Source organism: Ambystoma mexicanum, chromosome 13 (genome assembly GCF_040938575.1).
Source record: "Ambystoma mexicanum isolate Mex_15411 chromosome 13, UKY_AmexF1_1, whole genome shotgun sequence".
NCBI classification, from domain to species: Eukaryota; Metazoa; Chordata; class Amphibia; order Caudata; family Ambystomatidae; genus Ambystoma; species Ambystoma mexicanum.
Window position 1 is genome coordinate 810,111,446 of NC_090938.1, and position 16,800 is coordinate 810,128,245.

The 16,800-nt window shown below is 54.0% G+C and overlaps 2 protein-coding genes across 2 annotated transcripts in view; one reads left to right on the plus strand and one right to left on the minus strand.

The window, feature by feature from the left end:
- Positions 1 to 12,256, minus strand: part of LOC138522124 (antigen peptide transporter 1-like) — a 56,517-nt gene extending 44,261 nt beyond the window's left edge. The window contains exons 1-2 of the mRNA XM_069635380.1: positions 12,104 to 12,256; positions 800 to 1,313 (exon numbers count right to left, since the gene is read on the minus strand). Coding sequence (XP_069491481.1) covers positions 800 to 1,295 — 496 coding nt within the window. The 5' untranslated portion in view covers positions 1,296 to 1,313; positions 12,104 to 12,256. The remainder of the gene's footprint in view (positions 1 to 799; positions 1,314 to 12,103) is intronic.
- LOC138522045 (major histocompatibility complex class I-related gene protein-like) overlaps positions 1 to 16,800 on the plus strand; it is a 1,849,186-nt gene that overhangs the window by 75,452 nt on the left and 1,756,934 nt on the right. The gene's annotated exons all lie outside the window — the stretch shown is intronic.

The window sequence follows — 16,800 nt, forward strand, 5'->3', positions numbered from 1 at the left end:
CTGGAGGAAGACCATGGGAGGAGAGGCCCCCAGAGGAAGACCATGGGAGAGAGGCCCCCAGAGGAAGACCATGGGAGGAGAGGCCCCCAGAGGACGACCATGGGAGGAGAGGCCCCCGGAGGACGACCATGGGAGGAGAGGCCCCCGGAGGAAGACCACGGGAGGAGGGGCCCCCAGAGGACGACCATGGGAGGAGAGGCCCCCAGAGGACGACCATGGGAGGAGAGGCCCCCAGAGGAAGACCATGGGAGGAGAGGCCCCCAGAGGAAGACCATGGGAGGAGAGGCCTCCAGGCGAAGACCATGGGAGGAGAGGCCCCAGACGAAGACCATGGGAGGAGAGGCCCCAAGAGGAAGACCATGGGAGGAGAGGCCCCAAGAGGAAGACCATGGGAGAAGAGGCCCAAGAGGAAGACCATGGGAGTGAAGGCCCCCAGAGGAAGACCATGGGAGTGAAGAGGCTCCCAGAGGAAGACCATGGGAGTGAAGAGGCCCAGACGAAGACCACGGGAGTGAAGAGGCCCAGACGAAGACCACGGGAGTGAAGAGGCCCAGACGAAGACCACGGGAGTGAAGAGGCCCAGACGAAGACCATGGGAGGAGAGGCCCCCAGAGGAAGACCATGGGAGGAGAGGCCCCCAGAGGAAGACCATGGGAGGAGAGGCCCAGAAGTTAACAAGAGAGAGACAAAGTTATAAATGTTTAGTTGGAGTGATGTCAACACTAAGAGCCCAGGATAGCCCTACCCACGTGCTATGAAACCCAGAACCCACAGGATACGACCACAGTGTTGAACTTACTCAAACAGGACAGAACCACCAACACAGCAACGAGGAGGAAGCGACCGAGCTCTGGCTTCATGCAGGAGAAGAGCCTGCCCAGCGAGGCAGAGGGCTGCTTCTCCTTGGCCTCCATCTGGAAGGGGGATAAGTGATGCCAGACCAGGGCCACCACCAAAGTGACCACATGGGATGAGGCAAGAACATCCCACCGCCCCCATCCATAGAGACATTCTGCGGCTGCGGGAAACGTGGCCGCCATGCTCACAGTCACATAGCAGGGTAGCAGGAGGCTGAGGGTCGCAGTGGACAAGAGGAGTGCCTGCCGCAGTCCCTCAGGAAGGCGCATACTCAGCACATGGACTGCATAAGTCAGGAGTCCCCAACGGGCCAGAGAGGCGACCCAGATGACGAGTACAGGCTCCTGAAGGCCAACAAGAGGACAGAACCACTGAAGAAGGTTCAGCACCAAGACATCCAGGACCGGCAAGAACCACAGCGCAGATGGAAACTCCATGTTCCAGCAAAGTCAAACCTACAGAACGGAAACAAACAGGGGTTCAGTGCAGACACACCAGTGCAGCTAATACACATGCACCTCACAGACAGTAACCTCTCCACCATTCATAGTAAAACCCAACAGAGACCAGACACACCAGTGCAGCCAATACACATCCAGCAGAGACTAGACACACAGGTGCAGCTAATACACAAGGATCTCACAGACAATAACCAGAAAATGCAACCCCTCCACCAGTGCAAGGAGAACCCAGCAGAGACTAGACACACCAGTGCAGCTAATAAACTCCCAGCAGAGACCAGACACACAAGTGCAGTAATACACACCCAGCAGAGGCCAGACACACCAGTGCAGCTAATACACATCCAGCAGAGACTAGACACACAAGTGCAGCTAATACACAAGGACCTCACAGACAATAACCAGAAAATTCAACCCCTCCACCAGTGCAAGGAGAACCCAGCAGAGACTAGACACACCAGTGCAGCTTATACACAAGGACCTCACAGACAGTCATCAGAACATTCAACTTCCCCACCAGTGCAAGGAGTACCCAGCAGAGCCCAGACACACAAGTGCAGCTAATGCACACCCAGCAGAGGACACACAAGTGCAGCTAATACACTTCCAGCAGAGACCAGACACACCAGTGCAGCTTATACACATGAACCTCACACACAGTAACCAGAACATTCAACCTCCCCACCATTCCCAGGAAAACCCAGCAGAGACCAGACACACAGGTACAGCTAATACACACCCAGCAGAGACCAGACACACAAGCGCTGCTAATACACACCCAGCAGAGCCCAGACACACAAGTGCAGCTAAAGCACCTCACACACAGTAACCATAACATTGACCCTCTCCACCAGTGCAAGGAGATCCCAGCAGAGACTAGGCACACCAGTGCAGCTGATACACACCCAGCAGTGACTAGACACACAAGTGCAGCTAATGTACATGCACCTCACACACAGTAACCAGAACATTCAATCTCTCCGCCATTCACAGGAAAACCCAGCAGAGACCATGCACACCAGTGCAGCTAATACACACCCAGCCGAGACCAGACACATAAGTGCTGCTAATACACACCCAGCCGAGACCAGACACATAAGTGCTGCTAATACAGACCCATCAGAGACCAGGCACACAAGTGCAGCTTATACACATGAACCTCACGCACAGTAATCAGAACATCAACCCTCTCCACCATTTATAGGAAACCCCAACAGAGACCAGACACCCTGGTGCAGCTAATACACACCCAGCAGAGACCAGACACACCGGTGCAGCTAATACACACCCAACAGAGACCAGACACACTGGTGAAGCTAATACACACCCAGCAGAGACCAGACACACGGTGCAGCTAATACACACCCAGCAGAGACTAGACACACAAGTGCAGCTAATACACAAGGACCTCACAGACAGTCACCAGAACAGTCAACCTCTCCACCAGTGCAAGGAGAGCCCAGCAGAGGCCGGAAACACCAGTGCAGCCAATACACACCCAGTACACACACAGCAGAGACCAGACACACAAGCGCTGCTAATACACACTCAGCACAGACAGACACACAAGTGTAGCTTATACACATGCACCTCACACACAGTAACCAGAACATTCAACCCCTCCATCAGTGCCAGGGGAACCCAACAGAGACCAGGCACACAGGTACAGCTCATACACAGGAACCTCACACACAGTAACTGTGACAAAGGATTCTCCTCTGCACGAGTACAAGGATGAGTAGTGGTGAAAATGCCAACTCAGCAGTCACACTTCTACAAACCAAGAGCCAATGCAATCATGAAGGTAAAACAGGCACAGTTAAGAGATATACCTCCTTTGCCTTTTGTGGCAACGTTGGCCGAGGGAAGGCTATGCTCTTAAGAGGGGTGTTAATGTGAACCAGTAGTCACCCAAACAATACAGTCCAAAATAAATGGAATGTCCAATCAAGGTTCTATAAAAATATATGTACTATAATCAAACACAGCACCTGCAGTGGAACCATCTAAAAAAAAACACTGTACGAAACCCAACCCTGTGGAAGAACGGAGAAGATGCTGCAGACCGAAGAATGTAGTACTTGGCGTATGAATACAGGAGTGATGGACAAATTACTAGCCATAAAACAGATATGTCTTTGCATGAAAAAGGTTGCAAAAGTGACGTAACCAGTCCCTAGGGCCCAAATGGACCACAGGGGCAGTTATTGGTCAACAGTACCTCATTTTGGGTCTTTGGCGGGTTAACGTCCTCAAACCCGGCTTCAAGCAGTAATGCCAGTGGAAAAAGCTCAATATGGACACAGTGGATTGTGTGGCCCCAAGCAGCAAGAGGACGTCGAGCTGGTTCAAATACCGTACCGCTGTGCAGCTCGAAGGCGGCATTCAGTGTTGCAGGTTGAGGTGCTCAACAAGACCTCTTCAAGGTCAAGTCGGGGTGTAACTGCCGGGAAGGATCGAAGAGTGACACTCGAGCGGTTCGAGATGACGGGCAGTGATTGTCGAAATGGTGATCCTGTTGCTCTGATGTATGGTTCACCGAAGCAACAGTTTGAGGGGTGAGCCATGGTGTAACCCCTGGTCGGGGTCAGCAAGTGACTCTCGTGGTTCATGTCGGGTCCCAGTGGCTAGCAGCTGATTGTGCCTGGCAGGTGATGGGCTCAGCAAGGACACAGGAGGATAGCTCAGGGGCAATGTGCTCGACTTGGAAGCAAGTCGACACGGAGCACCACAGGTTCAATCCCCGGGTCCACGTTTAGAAACCTCTGGGTATTAAGCACGTTATAAATAACCTATCATATCATATATCAATGCAACTTCGAGCAGCTCAATGTACAATCAATTATTCAAAGGTTCGGAGGAGTGCCAGAAAGTAGCAACGCTGGGATCCCTCTGCATTGAATTCGCTATGATGGCCGTCCAACTGGTTCTGAAGCAGCGGAATGGGGAGCCTTAGCAGATCTGGTCCTCCGGATGCTGTGAGTCCCAATTCAGGGGCTCGAGGACAGAGTGAGTCCTTTCAGGGTCTGTTCTCCGAGCCCTGGGAGATTTCGGTGCAGCGTGGCAGGTCCTGGTTCACAGCAAAATGTCACCCCCAATGTATCCTGGGAGTGGGTAGAGCTCTCCTCTGCCTTGGATTACTCCTTCTTCACCTCAGTGGTTGAGGACTTTGGAAAGCTCTTCTCACTACTCTAACTCTGCCCCTTCCCTTCTCACCAAGATCAAAGGCCCTTAGAAGTACAGCACCCTGATGTGAGGCTACTCCCTTTGAATGGGTGTGCCACTTTCATACCTGGGCCCAGGGCAGCTATGTCTGAAAGAGGGCAAAGAAGAGGCAGGGTCATCCCGGTTCCTGTCCCATCATTTGGCAGCTCAGTCCGTCCGGCCAGAATACATATCAGTTTCCACAGCTAAGCTGACTCACAGGAGCGGAAACATGTGAAATATCAAATTGGATGTGGCTGTCGCTGCAACTGTCAAATGGACAACTGTGACCACTGAACCTGCTCTGTGCCAGTGGTAGAGCAGGTGCTGCAAATCAGGATACGGGGGCAGCAGGACCCAGATGCACACCATGCTTTAGGCACGGAGCTTATGAAAGGGGAATCTATCTGAACAGGAGATTTCCCTTTCAGACATCAAATTACCTGCATCATTTCTTTTTTTTTTTTTTGTTTATAAAATTGAAAAAGCCAGGGCTTCCATACCCTTGCCAAATGGTAATCTGTCACAGTAACCAGAACATTCAAACTCTTCACCTGTACAATGAGAACCAAGCAAAGCCCAGACACCAGTGCAGCTAATACACACCCAGTAGAGACCAGTGCAGCCAATACACTCCCAGCAGAGACCAGTGCAGCCAATACACTCCCAGCAGAGACCAGTGTAGCTAATACATTCCCAGCAGAGACCAGTGCAGCCAATACACTCCCAGCAGACAGCCGTGCAGCCAATACACTCCCGGCAGAGACCAGACACACAAGTGCAGCTAATACACTCCCAGCAGAGACCAGACACATACGTGCAGCTAATACACACCCAGTAGAGACCAGTGCAGCCAATACACTCCCAGCCGAGACCAGTGCAGCAAATACACACCCAGCCGAGACCAGTGCAGCTAAAACACTGCCAGCAGAGACCAGTGCAGCTAAAACACTGCCAGCAGAGACCAGTGCAGCTAAAACACTGCCAGCAGAGACTAGTGCAGCCAATACACTCCCAGCAGAGGCCAGTGCAGCCAATACACATGTACCTCAAACAGTCACCAGAACGTTCAACCTATCCACCAGTGCAATGAGAACCAAGCAAAGACCAGAGACACTGGTGCAGCTAATACAGTCCCAGCAGAGACCAGTGCAGCTAATACAGTCCCAGCAGAGACCAGTGCAGCTAATACACTTCCAGCAGAGACCAGTTCAGCTAATACACTCCCAGCAGAGACCAGTGCAGCCAATACACTCCCAGCAGAGACCAGACACACAAGTGCAGCTAATACACTCCCAGCAGAGACCAGACACACACGTGCAGCTAATAGACAATCAGCAGCGACCAGTGCAGTGAATACACACCCAGCAGAGATCAGTGCAGCTAATACACTCCCAGCAGAGACCAGACACACAAGCGCTGCTAATGCACAGGTACCTCAGACACAGTCACGAGAACATTCAACATCTTCACCATTCATAGCAAAACACAGCAGAGACCAGACACACAGATGCAGCTAATGCACACCCAGCGGAGACCAGACACACAAGTGCAGTAATACGCATGCAGCTCACACACAGTAACCAGAGCATTAAACCCCTCCACTATGCATAGGAGCACCCAGCTCTGTAAGAACAGAATGGGTCATGAGTCCCTGTCGTCCTGCATTCTGTGCTCTATGAAGGCACCCCGTCACCCATGCACAGCTTTCCTCCTGGAAGGCGCCCTGTCACCCATGCACGGCTTTCCTCCTGGAAGCCGCCCCGTCACCCATGCACGGCTTTCCTCCTGGAAGGCGCCCCGTCACCCATGCACGGCTTTCCTCCTGGAAGCCGCCCCGTCACCCATGCACGGCTTTCCTCCTGGAAGCCGCCCCGTCACCCATGCACGGCTTTCCTCCTGGACGCAGGTGCAGATTTACCCCCTCAGCTTGTCAGGGAAGTGCAGGGTTGTGCCAGGATTGCAGCGTGAGTGTTTGTGACAGAGTGTGCACCGTGTTTCTGTGCACCCAGGGAAGTGTGGGATTGTGAATGCCAGGATTGCAGCGTGAGTGTTTGTGACAGAGTGTGCACCGTGTTTCTGTGCCCCCAGGGAAGTGTGGTATTGTGTATGCCAGGATTGCAGCGTGAGTGTTTGTGACAGAGTGTGCACCGTGTTTCTGTGCCCCCAGGGAAGTGTGGGATTGTGTATGCCAGGATTGCAGCGCGAGTGATTGTGAGAGTGTGCACCGTGTTTCTGTGCCCCCAGGGAACTGTGGGATTGTGTATGCCAGGATTGCAGCGTGAGTGATTGTGGCGGAGTGTGGGCCGTGTTCCTGTGCCCCCGGGGAAGTGTGGGATTGTGTATGATGCCAGGATTACAGCAGGAGTGAGTGTGGCAGAGTGTGCACGTGTTTCTGTGCCCGCAGGGAAGTGTGGGATTGCGTATGATGCCAGGATTGCAGCGTGAGTGATTGTGGCAGAGTGTGCACGTGTTTCTGTGCCCCCAGGGAAGTGTGGTATTGTGTAAGCCAGGATTGCAGCGTGAGTGATTGTGGCAGAGTGTGGGCCGTGTTTCTGTGCCCCCAGGGAAGTGTGGGATTGTGTATGCCAGGATTGCAGCGTGAGTGATTGTGGCAGAGTGTGGGCCGTGTTTCTGTGCCCCCAGGGAAGTGTGGGATTGTGTATGCCAGGATTGCAGCGTGAGTGATTGTGGCAGAGTGTGGGCCGTGTTTCTGTGCCCCCAGGGAAGTGTGGGATTGTGTAAACCAGGATTGCAGCGTGAGTGATTGTGGCAGAGTGTGGGCCGTGTTTCTGTGCCCCCAGGGAAGTGTGGGGTTGTGTATGCCAGGATTGCAGCGTGAGTGATTGTGGCAGGTTGTGGACGTGTTTCTGTGCCCCCGGGGAAGTGTGGGATTGTGTATGATGCCAGAATTGCAGCGTTAGTGATTGTGGCAGAGTGTGCACGTGTGTCTGTGCCCCCAGGGAAGTGTGGGATTGTGTATAATGCCAGGATTGCAGCGTGAGTGATTGTGGCAGAGTGTGCACATGTTTCTGTGCCCCCAGGGAAGTGTGGGATTGCGTATGATGCCAGGATTGCAGCGTGAGTGATTGTGGCAGAGTGTGCACGTGTTTCTGTGCCCCCAGGGAAGTGTGGTATTGTGTAAACCAGGATTGCAGCGTGAGTGATTGTGGCAGAGTGTGGGCCGTGTTTCTGTGCCCCCAGGGAAGTGTGGGATTGTGTATGCCAGGATTGCAGCGTGAGTGATTGTGGCAGAGTGTGGGCTGTGTTTCTGTGCCCCCAGGGAAGTGTGGGATTGTGTATGCCAGGATTGCAGCGTGAGTGATTGTGGCAGAGTGTGGGCCGTGTTTCTGTGCCCCCAGGGAAGTGTGGGATTGTGTAAAACAGGATTGCAGCGTGAGTGATTGTGGCAGAGTGTGGGCCGTGTTTCTGTGCCCCCAGGGAAGTGTGGGATTGTGTATGCCAGGATTGCAGCGTGAGTGATTGTGGCAGAGTGTGGACGTGTTTCTGTGCCCCCGGGGAAGTGTGGGATTGTGTATGATGCCAGAATTGCAGCGTTAGTGATTGTGGCAGAGTGTGCACGTGTGTCTGTGCCCCCAGGGAAGTGTGGGATTGTGTATAATGCCAGGATTGCAGCGTGAGTGATTGTGGCAGAGTGTGCACATGTTTCTGTGCCCCCAGGGAGTGTGGGATTGCGTATGATGCCAGAATTACAGCGTGAGTGATTGTGGCAGAGTGTGCACATGTTTCTGTGCCCCCAGGGAGTGTGGGATTGTGTATGTCAGGATTGCAGCGTGAGTGTTTGTGGCAGAGTTTGCACGTGTTTCTGTGCCCCCAGGGAAGTGTGGGATTGTGTATGCCAGGATTGCAGCGCGAGTGAGTGTGCACCGTGTTTCTGTGCCCCCAGAGCTGCCAGTAGAGACTCATAATGGGGTCCTAGTTGGCACTGCCTGAGCATGTGGGGAGAACGTGCACTGCACTCTCACTGCTCTCCCTCTTATACCTCGGCACCCCGTGTGTGGAGAGTTCTGTTACAGGTGACCAACTGCTCTATAATGCGCAGGCGCAGCAGCGTGGAGGGGTTCACGCCCCCTTGCTCTGGAGGGGCGCCGCATATTCCCATCAGATTAAGTATTCATATTATACGTGAGCTGCACTGTGGAGGCAGAGGGGGCGTGGGTTCAGGGGCTGCAAGAGGGTGGGAGGGTAGGGGCGAAGTGGGGAGCAAGGTGGGAAGGTTCAGTGGTAAGGAGTGTGGGGGGGAGCACGATAGTACCTGGAATGCAGGATTGGGGGAGGGGGGGCGCGATCCTACCTGCTACGAAGAGCGAAAGACTGAAGGGGAAGGAGGCGGCTCAGATCATCCATGCGGGCTCCGCTGCTCACCTGTAGCGCTGCGAGGCGGCCTGGGTCACTGCCCGGCTCCCCCTGGCGCCGTTCCAGGCTCTGATCGGAAAACGAAACTGAAAGGCCCCACCGCCTCCTCCCCCCTCCCTCGGTGCCCTAAACCCGGCCCTTCCTGGTTTCTCCCCACCCCTCCTGTAGGGCCTGGGTTTCCCCCACCTGCAGCGCACAGAAGCGCGGCTTCTCAGCACAGCCGTCGCCGGTGTTGTATGATATTCTGCATCACGTGGCAGAATGATGCGCAGGTGTTAGCAGTCTTTAGGCCACGCCCACCTGGTAGCTCCGCCCACAGTGCAAGGAGAACCCAGCGGAGACCAGACACACCGGTGCAGCGAATACACTCCCAGCAGAGACCAGACACACCGGTGCAGTTAATACACTCCCAGCAGAGACCAGACACACCGGTGCAGCTAATACACTCCCAGCAGAGACCAGACACCAGTGCAGCTAATACACTCCCAGCAGAGACCAGACACCAGTGCAGCTAATACACTCCCAGCAGAGACCAGGCACACCAGTGCAGCTAATACACACCCAGCAGAGACCAGACACACCGGTGCAGCTAATATACTCCCAGCAGAGACCAGACACACCGGTGCAGCTAATACACTCCCAGCAGAGACCAGACACCAGTGCAGCTAATACACTCCCAGCAGAGACCAGACACACCAGTGCAGCTAATACACTCCCAGCAGAGACCAGACACACCAGTGCAGCTAAGGCCAGACACCGGTGCAGCTAATACACTCCCAGCGGAGACCAGACACACCGGTGCAGCTAATACACTCCCAGCAGAGACCAGACACACCGGTGCAGCTAATACACTCCCAGCGGAGACCAGACACACCGGTGCAGCTAATACACACCCAGCAGAGACCAGACACACCGGTGCAGCTAATACACTCCCAGCAGAGACCAGACACACCGGTGCAGCTAATACACTCCCAGCAGAGACCAGACACACCGGTGCAGCTAATACACTCCCAGCAGAGACCAGACACACAGGTGCAGCTAATACACTCCCAGCAGAGACCAGACACACCGGTGCAGCTAATACACACCCAGCAGAGACCAGACACACCGGTGCAGCTAATACACTCCCAGCAGAGACCAGACACACCAGTGCAGCTAATACACTCCCAGCAGAGACCAGACACACCTGTGCAGAGAATACACACCCAGCAGAGACCAGACACACCGGTGCAGCTAATACACTCCCAGCAGAGACCAGACACACCGGTGCAGCTAATACACTCCCAGCAGAGAACAGACACCAGTGCAGCTAATACACTCCCAGCAGAGACCAGGCACACCAGTGCAGCTAATACACTCCCAGCAGAGAACAGACACACCAGTGCAGCTAATACACTCCCAGCAGAGACCAGACACACCAGTGCAGCTAATACACTCCCAGCAGAGGCCAGACACCAGTGCAGCTAATACACTCCCAGCAGAGACCAGACACACCAGTGCAGCGAATACACACCCAGCAGAGACCAGACACACCGGTGCAGCTAATACACTCCCAGCAGAGACCAGACACACCAGTGAAGCTAATACACTCCTAGCAGAGACCAGACACACCAGTGACGCCAATACACTCCCAGCAGATGCCAGACACACCAGTGCAGCTAATACACTCCCAGCAGAGACGAGACACACCGGTGCAGCTAATACACTCCCAGCAGAGACCAGACACACCGGTGCAGCTAATACACTCCCAGCAGAGACCAGACACACCAGTGCAGCTAATACACACCCAGCAGAGACCAGACACACCGGTGCAGCGAATACACTACCAGCAGAGACCAGACACACCAGTGCAGCTAATACACTCCCAGCAGAGACCAGACACACCGGTGCAGCGAATACACACCCAGCAGAGACCAGACACACCGGTGCAGCTAATACACTCCCAGCAGAGACCAGACACACCGGTGCAGCTAATACACTCCCAGCAGAGACCAGACACACCAGTGCAGCTAATACACTCCCAGCAGAGACCAGACACACCAGTGCAGCGAATACACACCCAGCAGAGACCAGGCACACCAGTGCAGCTAATACACTCCCAGCAGAGACCAGACACACCAGTGAAGCTAATACACTCCCAGCAGAGACCAGACACACCAGTGACGCCAATACACTCCCAGCATATGCCAGACACACCAGTGCAGCTAATACACTCCCAGCAGAGACCAGGCACACCAGTGCAGCTAATACACACCCAGCAGAGACCAGACACACCAGTGCAGCTAATACCCTCCCAGCAGAGACCAGACACACCAGTGCAGCTGATACACACCCAGCAGAGACCAGACACACAGGTGCAGCTAATACACTCCCAGCAGAGACCACACACACACAGGTGCAGCTAATACACTCCCAGCAGAGACCAGACACACAGGTGCAGCTAATATACACCCAGCAGAGACCAGACACACCAGTGCAGCTAATACACTCCCAACAGAGACCAGACACACCAGTGCAGCTAATACCCTCCCAGCAGAGACCAGACACACCAGTGCAGCTGATACCATCCCAGCAGAGACCAGACCCACCAGTGCAGCTAATACACTCCCAGCAGAGACCAGACACGCCAGTGCAGTTAATACCCTTCCAACAGAGACCAGACACACCAGTGCAGCTCAGGCACATGCACCTCACGGACAGTAACCAGAACATGAGTGTGACAGAGTGTGCACCGTATTTTTGTGCCCCCAGAGCTGCCAGTAGAGACTCATAATGGGGTCCTAGTTGGCACTGCCTGTGCATGTGTGGAGAACGTGCACTGCACACTCACTGCTCTCCCTCTTAGACCTCGGCACCCCGTGTGTGGAGAGTAGTGTTACAGGTCACCCCTGCTCTATAGGGCGCAGGCGCAGCAGCCTGGAGGTTTTCACACCCCCTTGTTTTGGGGGAATTGTAATGTTATTGGGTTAATGAGGGGCGTTACATATTCCCAACAGATTAAGTATTCGTAGTATATTTCAGCTGCACGGAGAGGGGGGCTGCCTAGAAGCACTGGGGAGAGGGGAGTGGGGTAGCAAGAGGGGGGAGGGAAGTGGGGAGCAGGTTCAGTGGTGTGAGGGGGGGCATGATACTACCTGCGACGAAGATAAAGACTGAAGGGGAAGGGGGCGGCTCAGATCATCCATGCGGGCCCCGCTGCTCACCTGTAGCGCTGCGAGGCGGCCCGGGTCTCTGGCCGGACGCGAGGCGCTCTCTGCCCGGCCCCTCCCCGGGCTCCCCCTGGCGCCGGTCCAGGCTCTAACAGGAAAACGAAAGTGAAAGGCGCCTCCGCCCTCTCCCTTAGTCACTCTCGGCGCCTTAAGTTCGGCCCCCCTGCTTTCTCCCCACCTCACCCCACCCCGCACTCCTGTAGGCACCGCAAGGCCTGGGTTTCCCCCACCTGCAGCGCACAGAAGCGCGGCTTCTCGGCACAGCCGTCGCCGGTGTTGTATGATATTCTGCATCCCGTGGCAGAATGATGCAGCAGGTGCTAGCAGGCTTTGAGCCACGCCTACCTGGTAGCCCCGCCCACTGGCTGGCGAGGCTGCCCGGTAAGGGCGTTGTAGCCCCGCCTGCTGTGGGCGGGGCTACCCGGTAGGCGTGGCCCAGAGAGTTACCCCCACCTCCTTCAGGGCTGGGTTAGATTCTGGCTCTTGTGCTCGGGGTCGCGCCCGGCTGCCGTGGGTTTATGGTTTCATATGGAGGTTCAAGGGAACTAGTAGGTGGAATATATGCGGTATAAGGGGGGGGGGGGGTTTGCGGATGGAGACCATACGCAGCTTTGTTACGGACATCGCTCGCGATGGATGGGGTAGTGTGCATTTAAGGAGGTGTCAACGCGGCTTGGTTGCGCCATGGGTAGCAGTGCGTAGCAAGGAAGATAAAGTGGCTAGCAGTGCGTCGCAAGGGAGATAAAGTGGGTCGCAAGGGAGATAAAGTGGCTAGCAGTGCGTAGCAAGGAAGATAAAGTGGCTAGCAGTGCGTAGCAAGGAAGATAAAGTGGCTAGCAGTGCGTAGCAAGGAAGATAAAGTGGCTAGCAGTGCGTCGCAAGGGAGATAAAGTGGGTCGCAAGGGAGATAAAGTGGCTAGCAGTGCGACGCAAGGGAGATAAAGTGGGTCGCAAGGGAGATAAAGTGGCTAGCAGTGCGTCGCAAGGGAGATAAAGTGGGTCGCAAGGGAGATAAAGTGGCTAGCAGTGCGTCGCAAGGGAGATAAAGTGGCTAGCAGTGCCTCGCAAGGGAGATAAAGTGGCTAGCAGTGCGTCGCAAGGGAGATAAAGTGGCTAGCAGTGCCTCGCAAGGGAGAGAAAGTGGCTAGCAGTGCCTCGCAAGGGAGATAAAGTGGCTAGCAGGGCGTCGCAAGGGAGATAAAGTGGCTAGCAGTGCGTCGCAAGGGAGATAAAGTGGCTAGCAGTGCCTCGCAAGGGAGATAAAGTGGCTAGCAGTGCGTCGCAAGGGAGATAAAGTGGCTAGCAGTGCCTCGCAAGGGAGATAAAGTGGCTAGCAGTGCGTCGCAAGGGAGATAAAGTGGCTAGCAGTGCGTCGCAAGGGAGATAAAGGCAGTGTGTCGCAAGGGAGATAAAGTGGCTAGCAGTGCATCGCAAGGGAGATAAAGTGGCTAGCAGTGCGTCGCAAGGGAGATAAAGTGGCTAGCAGTGCGTTGCAAGGGAGATAAAGTGGCTAGCAGTGCCTCGCAAGGGAGATAAAGTGGCTAGCAGTGCGTCGCAAGGGAGATAAAGGCAGTGCGTCGCAAGGGACATAAAGTGGCTAGCAGTGCATCGCAAGGGAGATAAAGTGGCTAGCAGTGCCTCGCAAGGGAGATAAAGGCAGTGCGTCGCAAGGGAGATAAAGTGGCTAGCAGTGCATCGCAAGGGAGATAAAGTGGCTAGCAGTGCGTCGGAAGGGAGATAAAGTGGCTAGCAGTGCGTCGCAAGGGAGATAAAGTGGCTAGCAGTGTGTCGCAAGGGAGATAAAGTGGCTAGCAGTGGCTCGCAAGGGAGATAAAGTGGCTAGCAGTGCATCGCAAGGGAGATAAAGTGGCCAGCAGTGCGTCGCAAGGGAGATAAAGGCAGTGCGTCGCAAGGGAGATAAAGTGGCTAGCAGTGCATCGCAAGGGAGATAAAGTGGCTAGCAGTGCATCGCAAGGGAGATAAAGTGGCAAGCAGTGCGTCGCAAGGGAGATAAAGTGGCTAAAGGAAGGTAGGCGGTCGTTTGCAGTAGCCGGTGTAACGTCACTTTTTGCTATCTGTCAGAAAATCCTACCGATAGGAAAAAGTGATGGGGTAGGGAATTCTGACAGCCTAGCCTGTCATTTTTTCCTACCCGTCAGAAAATCCTACCGACAGCTGGCATTGGGCAACCCACCCAGGGGTAGGAAAAAGTGACGGGGTAGGAAATCTGACAGCCTTGCTTGTCATTTTTTCCTACCCGTCAGAAAATCCTACCGAGAGCAGGCATTGGGCAACCCACCCAGGGGTAGGAAAAAGTGACGGGGTAGGAAAATCTGACAGCCTGGCCTGTCATTTATTCCTACCCGTCAGAAAATCCTACCGAGAGCAGGCATTGGGCAACCCACCCAGGGGTAGGAAAAAGTGACGGGGTAGGAAAATCTGACAGCCTGGCCTGTCATTTTTTCCTACCCGTCAGAAAATCCTACCGAGAGCAGGCATTGGGCAACCCACCCAGGGGTAGGAAAAAGTGACGGGGTAGGAAAATCTGACAGCCTGGCCTGTCATTTTTTCCTACCCGTCAGAAAATCCTACCGAGAGCAGGCATTGGGCAACCCACCCAGGGGTAGGAAAAAGTGACGGGGTAGGAAAATCTGACAGCCTGGCCTGTCATTTTTTCCTACCCGTCAGAAAATCCTACCGAGAGCAGGCATTGGGCAACCCACCCAGGGGTAGGAAAAAGTGACGGGGTAGGAAAATCTGACAGCCTGGCCTGTCATTTTTTCCTACCCGTCAGAAAATCCTACCGAGATCAGGCATTGGGCACGCCACCCAGGGGTAGGAAAAAGTGACGGGGTAGGAAAATCTGACAGCCTGGCCTGTCATTTCTTCCTACCCGTCAGAAAATCCTACTGACAGCTAGCATTGGGCAACCCACCCAGGGGTAGGAAAAAGTGACGGGGTAGGAAAATCTGACAGCCTGGCCTGTCATTTATTATCCCCACCAAAAATATCATTGTATATATGGTTGTTTGTCTTGCCATAGGTGATATTTTTGGGGGGATCATTTGTGGGAGCGGGTGTTGCGGGGGTGTCCCCCATACAATTAAAAAGAATGCTGGGGTTGCGGGGGTGTCCCCCGCAGGGTCCATGGCTGAATATTGCCACAAAAATACCGAGAGCAGGCATTTGCCCGTGTACCGAGAAAGTGGGGTAAGTGGAGTAAGAGGTTATGGAAACAATTCCTCTTTTTTCAGGTTGATGACATACCCAAGTGGATTAAAACTTTTTGGGTCACCATACTGCCTGAAAGTGCATTTTTAAGGATGGCAGCTTGCACAATCTCCATATGCCCCACCACTGCTTTACTATTTTGATCATTATTATCGCGAAGACACAATACAAGGACATGATTGTTGACGACTATAAGCTCAAACAATATACGATTTAGAGATTTGCCAACAGGTTGAGCTTTGTCTGCACCTTTTCTGGCAACATGTCACAGCAGTACTTTACATACTGAAATGTCCATATCATTGGAAATGTTATGTTATGTTAAAGGTACTTATATAGCACACCGTTGCCAACGGAATTGGTCCCCAGGCGCTCTGGCGGATCTGTAAACAGGATGAGGGCGGGTAGGGTTAGTCGAGGAGGAGGGGAGTAGAAGAGTGGGAGAAGTGGTGTGCTGTTGGCAGCTTCAGCTCGGTATACACCGAGTGCTGGGCTTTGGTGCAAGTATCAGATTGGCGAGCCCTCGTGTGCTGTCGGTTCGCTCTATGTGTTCTTGATGCGGTGCGGTAAAGTGCGTGCGGATTGCTGGGATAGAAATGGTTTTCTGAGTGGGTTGAGTATGCAGAAAATTGAGGGTTCTGTAGTGGGATCTGTATCCTGGTCCAGGTACTTCTGGTTCCATTTGGAAAAATGCCACGACCTCTGCACACATAGGGTACATATCTGCATGCAGGTGTGCACTCACTTTTTTATAGCTTGCATGTAGCCGTGCAAGAGGTTGCAGTAATGGGGTACACTAATATGGATGAGAAGAGAATTCAGGGAAGGACATAGAGAAAGGGGTACAGGGAAGGAAAGCCGACTGCGGCTTCATTGATTTGTTGGTGGCTCTGCAGCTGTGCTCCTGCTGAAGCCATGTTCCTGTGAGGGCAATGCTTCGCTGATGCCATGCTCTGCCGAGGTCAGCGCAAGGTGCACCCACACATGTGAGGTACCTTTTTCATCGGGACACCGGTGGGAATGCGAGAAGGTATGACATCCGTTGTTGGCGACGTGTTTCGGTGAGTGGACACAGGGAAATGCCTCTGAAATTGGCTGGAAATGGAGACAATTCTCAGACATTTCGCTCTGGCCACCCAAGAAACACACCGCCAGCAACACATGGCCTACCGTCCCGCGTTCCTACAAGTGTCCTGATGAAAACGGTACCTCACATGTGTGGGTGCACCTACCGGGGGCGCAAAAGGAAAAGGGTAACCCACTGGGAACCCCAAGCCTTTCGCCACTGCCCATTTTGTTCATGTGGGCAACCTACAGATTTGGGACTAGGGTGTCAAAGCCAGCAAGGGAAACAGGGAACCCCATGCATTTCCCAAAAGAGGACAGGGGCAGATAAGGGGGGGCTGTCCTGCACTCCTCCCTGGGCCCAGGTGTCCGTTCCTAGGAGCAGATATCTGGTG